Here is a 13911-nt window from a genome sequence, read left to right as displayed (position 1 = left end):
CCGGGATACTGGCGGACTCATCACCTCCCCCCGTGCCTGCAGGAACGCACGCTCACCAACTTACACACACACACACGCGCGCGCGCGCACAAACGAACGTGCGCCTACGTACGCTCGGACACACAAGCGAAAGGGCGTGCGTCGTGGCGCAGCCTTCCACGCTCGCGCGCGCACGCACGCACGCACAAGCGAGCCGCACGAGCGCGCGTGCGCGGCTGCGTTTGTTGACATCGGCCTGTCGGCCGGCGGGAAAAAAAAAGCGAGCGTTGCACACCGGGATCGTGGAGGACTCGTCAGATGGGGGGAGGGGAGGTCCTCCCGACACCCAAAATGGCGGCGGTGGCCAGCAAGCCTGACTTCGCCGTCGTCTGCTCGTTCCTGGAGCGCTATGGCGGCTGGCTGGAGCTGCCCGACTTCACCTTCCCCGAGCTGGAGCAGGCGCTGGAGAACAAGAAGACAGGTAGAGGGAGCGGCCGCGCTGTGGCGGGCGGTGGGGTGGGAGGGGGAGGTGTTTTGGGGGTGTTTATTTTTGCGCGCGTTTTGGGGGGTAAACATGTGCCCATCTGCCCCCCCCCCCCGGGCTGGCACCAACTCCAGCGTGGGGGCTGAGGGCAAGACCCGGGGGAGGTGCTGCCCCCATTCCTAACCCTCTCATTCAACCCCCTCTGCCGCCCGCCTGTGCCCTCTCTCCTCCCCCCCCCCCCCATTCACCACTCTCTGACCCTCCCATTTACCCCCCTATTCTCTCCCCACTCCTACCCCTTATTTACCCTCATTCACCCTCCGTTCACCCACTCCTGCTGGCCCCCTGGGCTTGCTCCCTATTCACCCCTTCACCCCACCCCCCCTCCCACACAGCCAGTCACCCCATCACCACCCTCTCATCCCCATTTACCCCCCTTTCACCCACTCTCACCTCTTCAATTCACCGCCCCCCCCCATTCATCCACTCAACCTCCCATCCCCATTTACCCCCATTCAAACATATCCACTGCCCTCCTGTGCCCCTTTCCCCCATCCAGCCTCCTCTTACCCACCTCTGCTGCGCGTTATGCACTCCGAGATGCTGCCCCGCGTGAGGAGTGTTATATAAATGCAAGTTGTTCTCGCCTCTGCCACCTCCTTTGCTCTGCCAGCCTGTGCTCCAGTGTCTGCCCCCTGCTGCTGTTGCACGGTGCCAACTCAAAAATGGGGGTCACTCTCTCTTTCCACCCCAGTCACCTCCCATTTACCCCCCAGTCATCTCCTCTCACTCACCTCTGCTGCCCTCCGACCCTTTAAACCTGCCCTTTAAGACCTCCGAGACACTATCCCGTGTGTGGACAACTATATAAATGCGCTGTTGTTATTCTCTGCCCACATGTGCCCTCTGCTTCTGCCCGCCTGTGCCCCTCATCTCTGTCTGCCTGTCTCTACCCCCCGCTGCTGATGCCTGTGTGTGACTTGCTTGCTTTCTCCCCGCTTCCTCACAACAATATAGGAACAGGAGTAGGCCATTCAGCCTGTTCCGACATTTTATTAGATCATGGCTGATCTGTACCTCAACTCCAATTACCCGTCTTTGCCATTTGCTAGCTGTCACTTTCTGCCCCCCCCCACGCCCCCCGACACTGCCTGTCCCTACCCCCGTCTGTGCCCCTCCACCCTGCACTACCTGTCTGTGCCCCTCCACCCTGCACTACCTGTCTGTGCCTCGCTTGCGCTTCCCACACCCGGTTCGCTCTCTCTCTCTCTGCCACTGTCCTGCCCATCTATCCCTGGTGCCAGCTCATATCTGGGGTCAGGCTGCAGGTGGCACTGCGGCATTCCCACTTCGCATTCAGCCAGTGCCCCCTCCTCAATCTCGATACCCCTCTTCTGCCCATCTCTACCTGCTCTCTCTCCCCCATGCACGCGCGCTCTCGCTCGCTCTCCCCCTCTTTGGTCTATCTCCCTCGTTTGCTTGCTCTTTTGCTCTCTCTCCACCCCGCTTGCTTGCGCTCTTCCGCCCCAGCTCGTTCACTCGCTCTCCCCCCCCCCCAACTTATTCTCTCTCTCTCCTCCCAGCTTGTTCGTGCTCTCTCTCCCCCTCCCCCCCACGACTGCTTTTTCTCCCCCCGTTTGCTAACTCGCTCTTTTTCCCCCTCCCCATGACTCGCTTGCTCCTCTCCCTAGCTTGCATTCACTCCATTCCCCGGTTCTCTCTTTCCCCCTTGCCCACATGCTCTTTCTTGCCTCCCCCTCTCTCGTCCCTCCCCCCCACCTCCTTGTACTATAGCTCCTACCATCCACATTTCCCCCCGCAAGCTCCACCGCTATTCCCACCTCCACCCTGCGTATAAGCGATGAGAATAGAAATTTCTCAGTCTGTTTGGCCATTATGGTTTGAGTAATCACTTTCTGTTGTGACCCTGAAGATGGTGTGTTGTATTTCAGTATGAGAATTCCTCAACATCATCTCCTGTTGTGCTAACTCTTCCCTCACTCAAACCCCTAATCCTGGGCAGCAGCTGGTAAACACAGCACATCTGTGGGGAAGAGTTCAGTACATCCAGCCCTTAACAGCAAACACAACACAATGTGGGCCTTCAGGCTAAATCAGCCTGATTCCAGGGAAGGGATGGAAGACCTTAAACTGCCAGCAAAACTTGACAATGATTATTAATGATAATTATCCTTGCATTTATCACATCGCTGAGACATCTCAAACTGCTTCACAGAATATACTGTAAAGTGAATTAATTGACTGTAATTTGTGGGTGAAACTTGGCAACCGCAGCAGTGTCCCACAAACAGTCGTGAAGTGCTCTTTGAGACACTTTGATGTTATAGCTATACCTAATGCAGGGAATTATTTATTATCTGGTCAAACTGATCTATTTGCACAGTGGGAACTTAGAATAAGTAGTGTTCTTTAGCTGAACAATATTTCTGAAGTAAGATTTTAAAATTACTCAAGGCCTCTTTATAACCTGTGCAGTTTCAATTTAATTTTTTTGTGTTTGTGTCTCTTTTGCTCCCTCTGTCTGCCTCTCTCTCCATGTGTGCGTTTTTCTCTCTCTCTCTGGCTTTGTACAGTAAACTCCTGATAACTCGTTACTCCATGATGAAATGACTCAGTGATGAGTTACCTGGAGTGGCGAGTTTGGCCTATGTATAAATACGTAAATAAATGAGTCAGAATATTAACAGCATTATGATTTAAGACTAGTGGTACAGTAGTGATAAATTAAGTCAGGGTTGAGTAATTATAATAATTCTTGCATTTGATACAGCGCTTTATCACGTTATATCAAAGTGCTTCATAGGATATTGTGAAGTGTACTGACTGAATTTTTTGGGTGAAACGCGGCAGTCAGTTGTGCACAGCGGCTTCCCACAAATAGTTGATTGAATGACCACATTTTTTTTCACCCCTGAAAAGTGATCCTCCAATTGACTAACAACTGGGTTCCAACTCACTGCTAGAGGTGTGTGGAGTAAGGAAACTTGCCTAAGGTTCGCCCTGCCCGGGAATCAAACGTGGGTCTCATTTGCAAGGCAAATGCTCTAACCACGATGCTACAGGACTCCAATTAGGAATTCACTGCATGTGTGAAGGGGAGTGGTTCTGTGTGTCGTGTGTATGGGTGTGTTGTGTCTCTCTGCCGCTGTATATGGGTGGGGTCGAGGGGAGAGAGGATTTTGTCCATACACGCACTCTAAAACGATTATCCACTTCACAGTATATCCTGGGAAGCACTTTGAGACATTCAAAACACTTTGAGAATTTTTCCAATGTGAAAGGCTCTGTACTGAATACAAGTATTATAACTTACATATATATAGCACTCTTCACGCGGGGTAGTGCCCCAGAGCCCATTATTAAATAATGTTGTGCCTTTTGCTCGTCACATCCTTCAAGTATAGAAACTAACATCCTTGCGCTATATCAAATGCAATAATCTCATCAAAATAAAAAATTATAATTTCATCACTCAATCCACGACTGTTTGTGGGGCGCTGCTGTGCACAATTGGCTGCTGCGCTTTGTGCACAAAATATACAGTCAATTCACTTGACAGTATATTTTGTGAAGCACTTTGAGAAGTCTTGAAGACGTGACAGGGCACTATATCAAATGCAAGGATTATTATTTAACATAAGCACAGCAATAATAATTATACAGCACCTTTCATGTAAAATAAGTATTTGACAAAAATAAGATTGATACGAAAAGGATGTTAATATATGTGGCACCAAATCTGTCTTGCCAACAACACCTCGTGAACAGCAATGGGTAGCCAATTAATTCTACGATAAAGTTTTTTTTTGTTTTGTTTTTACTCCAGCAAAGCGATCCACCAAACGATGAACAACCAGGTTCCTAATTTATTGCTAAGTAAACAGAGGCCTGTGTGTATGTAATAGGGAAACTTGCCTAAGGATTCGCCCTGCCCGGGAATCGAAGCTGGGTCCTCTCGCTTGCGAAGCGAGGGCTCTTACCACTCCATAATGCAAACCCTCTTCCCCACTCCCCCCCCCCCCCCCAGCACTGGATTGGAGTGTCATTTTAGACAAGGTGAGTTCAAAGCCCTAACGGGCTTGAACCCACAACCTTCTGACTCCGAGGTGACAGTGCTCCTGACTGAGCCAGGTTAACTCACACCTGGGGGCAAGCAATTGCCTCTCCCCGTCCCCAAACACAGAATATCAACCACTTCCTCGTGACCCACTGTTGCTTGAGAAACCAAACAAAATATCCATGTTTGTGTGTTTGTTCGGCAGCAAAAGACGGCTGCTGCACCCATAGCAACATGTACCTAATAACTGTCCTACTTTATAGCCCTCTGCCCGTCTGTCAGAGAATAACAAAAGTCTCATCCCAAAGAATCACAATCCTTGTATTTGATAAAGTGCCTGGAAAGTCAGAATATTTTTTGTATTTTGTAGACGAGCGCAGCAGCCAATTTGCGCCAAGCAAGGCCTCACAAGTAACCATGAGACAATTAATGGCTCTGTTGGTGGTATTCCTGGAATCCTGTAGAGTAGTGGCTAGAGAAAGTGAGAGAACCATGGTTCAATTCCAGGCTGGGGCGAAACCTTAGACAAGTTTCCTTATCCACATCTCTATTTACCGAGCAGTAAGTCGGAATTGGTTGTTAGTTGATTGGCAGATCGTTTGCTGGGGTAATAATCCCTTCAAAAGAAAATATAATTTGTTCACTCAATCCACAACTGTGTGTGTGACACTGCTGTGCATAATTGGCTGCCATGTTTCGCCCACAAAACATAAAGTTCACTTTATGGTATATTCTGTCTTGCTTTGAGACGTCTCAATGATGTGATAAGGTGCTATATCAAATGTGAGGATTATTATTCTGGCCTCTGGATAGTACATTGTAGGTTGAAACCCCCACGTCGGGACTCTTGAGCTCACGGTTCAGTGTGAACTGTCAGCTCAATATCGCAGGGAACATTGTGATGTACTTTGGGTGATGACATTAAATTGTGGCAACATTAAAAATCCTATGATGTTAACAAAGTGTGTCCTGGCCTAAAATCGTCCGACTATGTGCGGAGGGCCTGGCTGCGTGCAAATTGTCAGCCAATACTTTGAGTGGTTACTCTTTCAAGCTGGTGTCTACTATGGCTTATAGCCCTGTGCATTTGTGTCAGCCTATGACAGTTTAAAATCTGGGTGGGGTGGGGGTGGGGACGAGATTCAGGGGTGGGTTTCCGCAAATCTCTTGTGGGTGTATGTACGTGCTGATATATATATATCTGCTGAGAAAACCTGATTCGAAGGTTTATTTTTTTTAAAAAAAGCTTTACTAAATGCAGAATGAAGTATCTCTTTCAGATTACTATTTTACTAGTCACATGTGCAGCTAGCATAAATGGGCAGAACTCTCAGCTCAGTTCATATAATCTAGGCTTGGCGATTGGTTTCTGCAAGTGGCTGACCTGCGTAAATTAACTCCTGGGGTGGGTGGGAGAGAGGGTGAGGTAAACGGGCCCTCCATGGGCTGAACTGGCTCCAAGGTGACATATTGGCAACAGAATATTACAATTGAACCAGCCCTCTGTGAAGGCTAGCCCAGTTCCTGAGCTAGGCGGGTCCATAGTACCCCAGGGCACTGCTGAATACAGCCCAGCCTGGCTTGTCGGCAGGAACTGGAAGGGCAGACCAGTCACTGGGGACAGGGAGTCATCCCACTCATCTCCTGTTAACCTGCAAGCCAAGGCCCTAACAGGTAGGGAGGTCCTCTCAGGACAAGCAGCAGGAAAGCTTGCCAGACAGTGCTCTAAATGGCAAGCTATGTGGGTTTAGCTGGCTAGACACCAGTAGTACCCCAACACACACTCTTGGTCCCCAAGCCTTGGCTCTTGCCAACCTGAGCCTAATTAGGTAATATGGGATGCGTCTTTGCAGGGAGAGAGTGTGCGTTCCATTCCAACTATCTACCAACAGGATTTCCATATGTAGGTAGGATGCATGGAACAGCATTTGGTTTGGATACTCTTAAGCATTGTGACAGGGATCAGGCACCCAGCTGACCAAAAAAATTAACTTGGGTGGGTGAATTCTTGGCAAATGGTTTCTCCTCCCGCCCCCGCCTGGTCACCTGCTCCATCCTTGGCCTTCTCTTTTCCTTATATGTGTGCTCCCGTTGGGCAATGTCATCCTCAACCACAGGTAAACTTCCACATGTATGCGGATGACACACAAATCTACTTTGCCTCCCCCAGTACCAACTCCAGCTTGTCTTGGCAGACATCAAGGCTTGGATGAATGCAAACTTCCTGCAGCTGAATGTGGACAAGATGGAAGCCATACACCTTGACTCCCATCAACGTCTTCACTCCTGCGGATCTGAATTCCTCAACCTCTCTGGGATCTCCCCTCACGCTCACCGAACCAGTGCGCAATCCAAGCATCCGGTTCGATCCCAGCTATCCTTCTTTTCCCCACATCCGGTCCCTAACCAGGACCGCCTTCTTCCACTTTCGCCACATTCCGCGCCTCGGGCCTGTACCTTACCCGAAATGCAGCCGAAATCATTGTGCATGTGTTTATCACCTCCCGCCTGGATTACTCAAACGCGCTCTTCGCCGGTCTCCCCAGCTCCACTATTCAAAAGATCCAGCTCATTCAGAACTCTGCTGCCCGCATGCTGAGCCAGACCAAACTACGTACCCACAACTAACCAGTTCTGGCCAAGTTCCACTGTCTCCCCATCACCGAATGGATCAACTTCAAGATCCTCACACTCGCGTTCAAATCCCTTCACTCTCTGGCACCTCTCGACCTCTCCAACCTCCTCACTCCCCAATCCACCATCTGGCACCTCTGCTCAACTGACACCGGCCTCCTCATCCTTCGCACCCATTGCCCCACCATCGGATATTGCTCTTACAGCCACTACACCCTGAAATTCTGGAACACTCCCTCAATTCCTCCACCTTCCCCCCCCCCCCCCCCCCGCTCCCCTCCTGCCTGAAAACCTTCCTCTTTTACCTTCCCTCCCTCTCCCCCTGACTCGGAGCAAGTTGTTGTTGTTGGAGAGGTTTTATAGAATATTATAGAACAGAAGGAGGCCATTCGGCCCATCGTATCTGTGCTGGCCCTTTGAATAAGCTATCCAACTAGTCCCACTACAACGCTCTTATCCCATAGCCCTGCAAATTTTTCCTTTTTAGTTACCTATCCAGTTCCCTTTTGAAATGTGTTATTGAATCTGCTTGCACCACCCGTTCAGCCAGTGCATTCCAGACTGTAACAACTCTGCGTTTAAAAAAAAAAGAAAAAAAAAATGTCCTTGTCACCCCTCTGGTTCTTTTGCCAATTATCTTAAATCTATGTACTCTGGTTACTGACCCACCCCACCAGTGGAAACAGTTTCTGCCTATCTATTATCAAAACCCCTCTATTAAATCTCCCCTTAGCCATCTCTGCCAAAAGATGAACAATCCCTGATGCCTTAACAAGAGGGGCCTTTTACTTTGACAGCGAGATGTGCTCTGGCCTCTGGCACAGAGAGAGAGAAAACAGCCAGCAAATTGCACATTTTAAATGCTGGTTTTGCAACGGCAAAACTCGGCGCATTTCCATTTGCTTTTCACCATCCAGCTAGATGGCAATGAAATGCTTTCTCTTATGCTGTTAGCTTCAAGTTATGTTGAAGAGAATTGTCCCTTGTTAGCAATCCTCATTTTGAATTGAGTTTTGTTTTCGGGGAGGGGGGAAGAGAGGAGATATAGGAGGAAAGGGGATATGGGGAGGATGTTGAACACATATTTCCTCTGCCAATTTCCTTTGACTTGGAGCATCACTTCCCTTCCATATTAAAGCCGCGTAGCTTGTCATTGATATGGCTGTCTGCCAAGCTTTCCTGCTGCTTGTCCAGCTCGGACCACCCTACCCGTTAGAGCTTTGGCTTGCAGAGCTGAGTGGGATGACTCCCTGACCCCAGTGAGAGAGAGTGGGGAGGAGGGGAAGAGAATAAGAGAAAGACAGACTATTTTGTGATTTGTAATCATATTTTTCTTTTGGCAAAGCCTGATTTTAAAAAAAAAAGGATTGTTTTGCTGCCAAATCAAATGAAACTTGATTTAATTCATCAGATCTGAATACTGTTTTTAATAATGATAATCCTTGCATTGATATAGCGCCTTATCACATGGTTGAGACAACAACAAATTACATTTGTATAACCGCCACAAAGGGCTTCGGAGAATATATTTAAAGTGGAGTGACTGCGTATTTTGTGGGCTAAACGCGGCAGCTAATTACACACAGCAGTGTCCCACAAACAGTCATGGATTGAGGACCAGATTTTTTTTGAGGAATTATTACCCCGAAAGCGATCCACCGATCGACTAACAACCGGGTTCCTTCTTACTGCTAGGTAAGCAGAGGCGTGTGGAGTAAGGAAACTCGCCTCAGGTTTACTTAATATACTGAAAGACAGTTTAGGCAGAATTTAATCTCTTTCATTTCTGCTGCTGTCATGTTAAAGGGGGAGTCAATCTCAGGCTGTTGCATTGTTTGGAACGCCCCCTTGTGCCTGTGAAATCATTTCATTCATCAATGTAATGGCACCACGTGTGGGATATATTTTGTACTACAATATTTACATTTATAACGCGTGACTTTTCTCTGTCTCTCTNCCCCCCCTCCCCACTCTCCCCTCCCCCCCACATCACAGTCAACACCAAATAAGATCGCATAACTTAAATCAACTTGTTACTTCTTAAATATTTAGATTAATTGTCTCGGTGGGGCAGGAAGACAGAATGTAGTAAATTATTTGATAAATGGTTTGATTTACAATATTAATCCATTCATTTGATACATTCCTTGCATTTGGAAAACAGTTAGTGCCTTATCACGTCGTTGAGACATCTCAAAGCGCTTCACAGAATATCCTGTGAGATGAATTGACTGTATATTTTGCGGCAAAACGTGGCAGCCAATTGCGCACAGCAGGGTCCTAAAACAGTTGTGGATGACCCAATAGTTTTATTTGGTCAGGAATTATTACCGCTGGAAAGTGATCTGCCAATCGACTAACACAATCGACTACTGACTTGCTGCTAGGTAAATAGAGGGGTGTGTGTGGGGGAAGCAAACTTACCTAAGGTTTGGACCTGCCTGGGAATCGAACATGGGTCCTTTCACTTGCAAGGCGATCTTGGCTTTTTATGCTGCAATTTTATAGTAACAGAAAATCACACGGGATTGCTGTTGAGTGCTGGAGGGGTGGTATTTGTAGTCAAGTAGGGCAGTGTCCATCTTTTAACGTCCATCTGAACAGTGAGACAGCACCTCATATGATGCATCATCCAACAATGCAGCGCTCCCCCATGAGATGAGAAAGTTGAGGGTGATCTGATTGAGGTGTTTAACATAATAAAGGGATTCGATATAGTAGTTACAGGGGAACTATTTTCTCTGGTGGGGGAATCCAGAACAAGATGGCATCATCTTAAAATTAGAACTAGGCCATTTAGGAGTGAAATCAGGAGGCATTTTTTCACACAGAGGGTAGTGGAAATCAGCTTTTAAACTGTCATAGGCTGACACAAATGCAAAAGATTTAATTTGTTCACTTATGCCCAGAGCTATCAGCCATAGTGAAAACCAGCTGGAAACAGCAACCGCTCAATGCATTGGCTGACAATTTGCATGCAACCAGGCCCTCCGCACATAGCCGGACGATTTTAGGCCAGGAAACACGGAGAAACTCCTTTGTGATTGCATCATAGGATGTTTAATGTCGTCTCAATTTTATGTCATCACCCAAATGTTGCCTCAATTGCTGTATAAGTGGCTCTGGGCTGTGAATGCTGCATCCATTCACATTTTCAAGACTGAGGTGGATAGATTTTTGTTAGGTCAGAGTATACAGTCAATTCACTTTCCGCTATATTCTGTGAAGCGTCTTGAACACGTGATAAGGTGCTATATCAAATGCAAGGATTATTATCTTTAAGTGATATCGGGCAAAGGTGGGTAATCGGTAATAGAATGGTGGAACAGGCTTGAGGGGCTGAATGGCCTCCTGTGCCTATGTTCCTACTACCCTGGAGCATCACCATCATGAACTCAAAGTCTCTGGAGCAGGGTCTGAAGGTCCCATGACATTATTTGAAAAGAGAATTTTATCTCTCAAAATCACTCCTGGCTGTTTGCAGGACGCTGCTGCGTTCACCTGCAAAAGGCATTTTTTGCTGAATCCTGTGGAACGCTTTGAGGTGTCCTCCTGCTGTGGCATTGTGTCAAAAACAACAACAAAGTACATTTACGCAGCAGTGCCTTTATGCAGTGCCAAAGCGCTGGACAGTCAGGGATTTGCACCGAGCTGAGGTTTGGGATCAGGAAGGGTGGAGGGCAGGGAGGGTGCGGGTGAGAGGGTGATTGAAGGCTCAGTCGAAGAGGAAGGTCTTGAAGAAGGCAAGGGAGTGGACGAGACAAAGTGACTGTGGAATGGAGTTCCAAAGGGTATCAAATACAAGGATTCCTTAACCCACAGGATTCGTGAGCCTGCTCTGCACTGTTCCTTTTTATTTAACAAAATCAAACTCACTCTGAATTCACACCACCTTTTTTCCCCACAGTTCCCCAAGCCCTGATGGATCTTCACTTGAAGTTGATGAGGAAGATTGGCAAGTCTGTGAGCATCGACCGCTGGGAAAAATACCTCCTCAAGGTGAGAGGCTTATTAATGCTGAGAAGGTTCAAGTTGCTTGCACAAGTGCTCCAGGAAGCTGCCCCGCGTAAAGGATGCTATATAAATGCAAGTTGTTGTGTGGGCAGAGGGTTATTGAAAGATATGAAATTCTTGAAAGAAAAATTCATTAAACAAAATCTATCAATCAGTTTAACTCTGATAATATATATAATTCTTGCATTTTGTTGTAGTGCCTTATTACATCGTCGAGACATCTCAAGTCGCTTCACAGAATGTACAGTTAAGTGGAGTGACCGTATTTTGTGAGTGAAACGCAGCATCCAGTTACGCACAGCATATTCTGTGAAGCACCTTGAGACAATCTCGAAGATGTAATAAGGCGCTATGTCAAATGCAGTGATTATTATCATTATTGATGGGCTGGGCCAATATCGCTGAACAGACTATTGTGGCTTCAGTGGAAACTTGTAAGACTAAACAAATTTGTTTGTGAAATGCCTAAGTATATATTTTCTTTGCTAGATTTGTCAGGAGTACAACAGTACGTGGGCCTGGGAGATGGAGAAAATTGGATACACAGAGATGGATGCCGAATGCAAACTTGGTCTTTTAAAGGTAACTTGCAAGCTATTGGAGCTTCTCTTATAGGCATTGTGATCAGACATTCAACTGAAGTCCTTTGTATGCTGTTCATGGTAACGCTGCAGATGTGCAGACCTGTAACATAGTTTTTAGCATATTCGTCTCACAATCGAGAGAACCCGGGTTTGATTCCCAGATGTGGCGAAACCTTAGGCAAGTTACCTTCTAAATTTGTTCGCTCAACTACAGCTGTTTGTAGCATACTGCTGTGCACAATTGGCTGCTGTGTTTCGTGTACAAATGCACTTTATAATATCTTCCCTGAAGCGCTTTGAGACATCTTGATGACGTGATGAGGCACTGTATCAAATGGAAGAATTGTTATTATAACCTTACTGCGATCCTGTGGAGCTATTCGAAAAGAAGAGGGAGTCTCTCTCTCCTCATGTCCTGGTTGACAGTCTTCCCCAAATAAAAGTGGTCACTCACTCCAATGGCTGTTTGTGGGACATTGCCGTGGGCAGATTGTTCCCCAGCAGCAGTCTCAAACCTCGTCTAGTGTTTTAGAATAATAATAATATAATAATAATCATACTTGCATTTAAGCTGGCGCCTTATCATGTCGTCGCGACATCTCAAAGCACAACGAATATATTGTGAAGTGGGAGAAACGCGGCAGCCAATTAACAGTCATGGGTTGAGTGACCAAATTATTACTCCTGGAAAGCAATCTACCAATCGACTAACAACCAGGTTTCTACTTACTGCTAGGTAAACAGGTGTGGAGTAAGGAAACTTGCCTAAGGTTTCACCACGCTCAAGAATCGAACCTGGGTCCTCTCGCTTATTGTTGTTATTAGAATGCATTATGACAAATGAGATGTCAAAGCCAAGTTCCGAGCCGTTTTTAACGGTCAGCTGTGTGTCTGACACTCGTGGGAACAAATCACCATTTTTAAGAGTATGCAAACGAGACTGACAAATCTCCATGTGTATGCCGCCTACAAGTAAAAATTCCCACGTCTGGAATGAATGCACTCTCTCTCTCTCTCTCTCTCTCGTGCCTAATCGATTTACCCTATCCTGGAGAATTAGACACATAATATATTTGAGGGCTACACGTGGTTAGCCAATTGCGGACAGAAGTGTCCCACAAACGGTCATGGATTGAGTGACCGCATTTTTTCTTTTTTTGGAGGGATTTTTAGCCCCGTAAAGCGATTCACCAATTGATGAACAACCGCGCTCCTACTTACTTGTGCCTCGATGAGAAATTACACTGAGATAGTAAATAATAATAATCCTTGCATTTGATATAGCTCCTTATCACATCTTCAAGACATATCAAGATGCTGCACAGAATATGCTGTAAAGTGAATTGGCTGTATTTTGTGGGTGAGATGCCTGTACAGTGCCTTCTCTAACCCTGCCGTGCTCTGTTTGGTGCAGTATCTGTGCGAGTGCCAGTTTGACGATAACATGAAGTTCAAGACTGCGTTGAATGATGAGGAGCCGGACGCCATGCGGGTTCTTCCCATTGGGCGTGACAAGGATGGCTTGATGTACTGGTATCAGCTGGATCAGGAGTATAACGTGCGGGTGTACACAGAGGAACAAGACGATCAAGATAGTGCTTCCTGGAGTCTCATTGTCAGGTACAGTTATGTGTTTATTTAATAATAATTAATTGATTTAATTTTTTTGGAATGGCTTATTGCACCCTGAAAGCGATCTGCCAATCGACTAACAACCAGGTCCCTACTTACTGCTAGGCGTGTGTGTGGAGTAAGGAAATTTGGCTACGGTTTCTCCTGCTCGGGAATCGAACCCAGGTCATCTCGCTTGCGAGGCGAACAAGCTAACCACTACACTACAGGACACCTCTAATACTGCGCTGGTGGTTTTCTCTGCCTCATGCAGGGTGCTGGCTCAGTTGGTAGCACTCACCTCCGTACGTTCAGGTTCCTATGTACTTCAAGACTTTGAACTCACATAGTCTCTAGGTGATGCTCCAATACTGTGCTTGGTGGGGTTGCATTGTCAGAGTCGCTGTGCTTCAGCTGAGACATCAGACCTTGGTTCTGTTTACACCTGTTCAAGTGGATTTATCCAAATCCTTAACTCTCCAGTGGCTTGGGACGTCGTCCTGACATGAGAGCAGCTATATAAATTT

At 47.0% G+C, this 13911-nt stretch overlaps 1 protein-coding gene across 1 annotated transcript in view; it reads left to right on the top strand.

Annotated features, from left to right (window-relative positions):
- Window positions 1-238: 238 nt before the first annotated feature.
- LOC103188608 (remodeling and spacing factor 1) overlaps window positions 239-13911 on the top strand; it is a 28025-nt gene continuing 14352 nt past the window's right edge. Inside the window, exons 1-4 of the mRNA XM_042333990.1 lie at window positions 239-460; window positions 11083-11174; window positions 11679-11771; window positions 13188-13393. Coding sequence (XP_042189924.1) covers window positions 298-460; window positions 11083-11174; window positions 11679-11771; window positions 13188-13393 — 554 coding nt within the window. The 5' untranslated portion in view covers window positions 239-297. The remainder of the gene's footprint in view (window positions 461-11082; window positions 11175-11678; window positions 11772-13187; window positions 13394-13911) is intronic.

Source organism: Callorhinchus milii, unplaced genomic scaffold (assembly GCF_018977255.1).
Source record: "Callorhinchus milii isolate IMCB2004 unplaced genomic scaffold, IMCB_Cmil_1.0 Scaffold4, whole genome shotgun sequence".
In the NCBI taxonomy this organism is placed as follows: domain Eukaryota; kingdom Metazoa; phylum Chordata; class Chondrichthyes; order Chimaeriformes; family Callorhinchidae; genus Callorhinchus; species Callorhinchus milii.
This window is presented reverse-complemented; position numbering and strand designations above follow the sequence as displayed.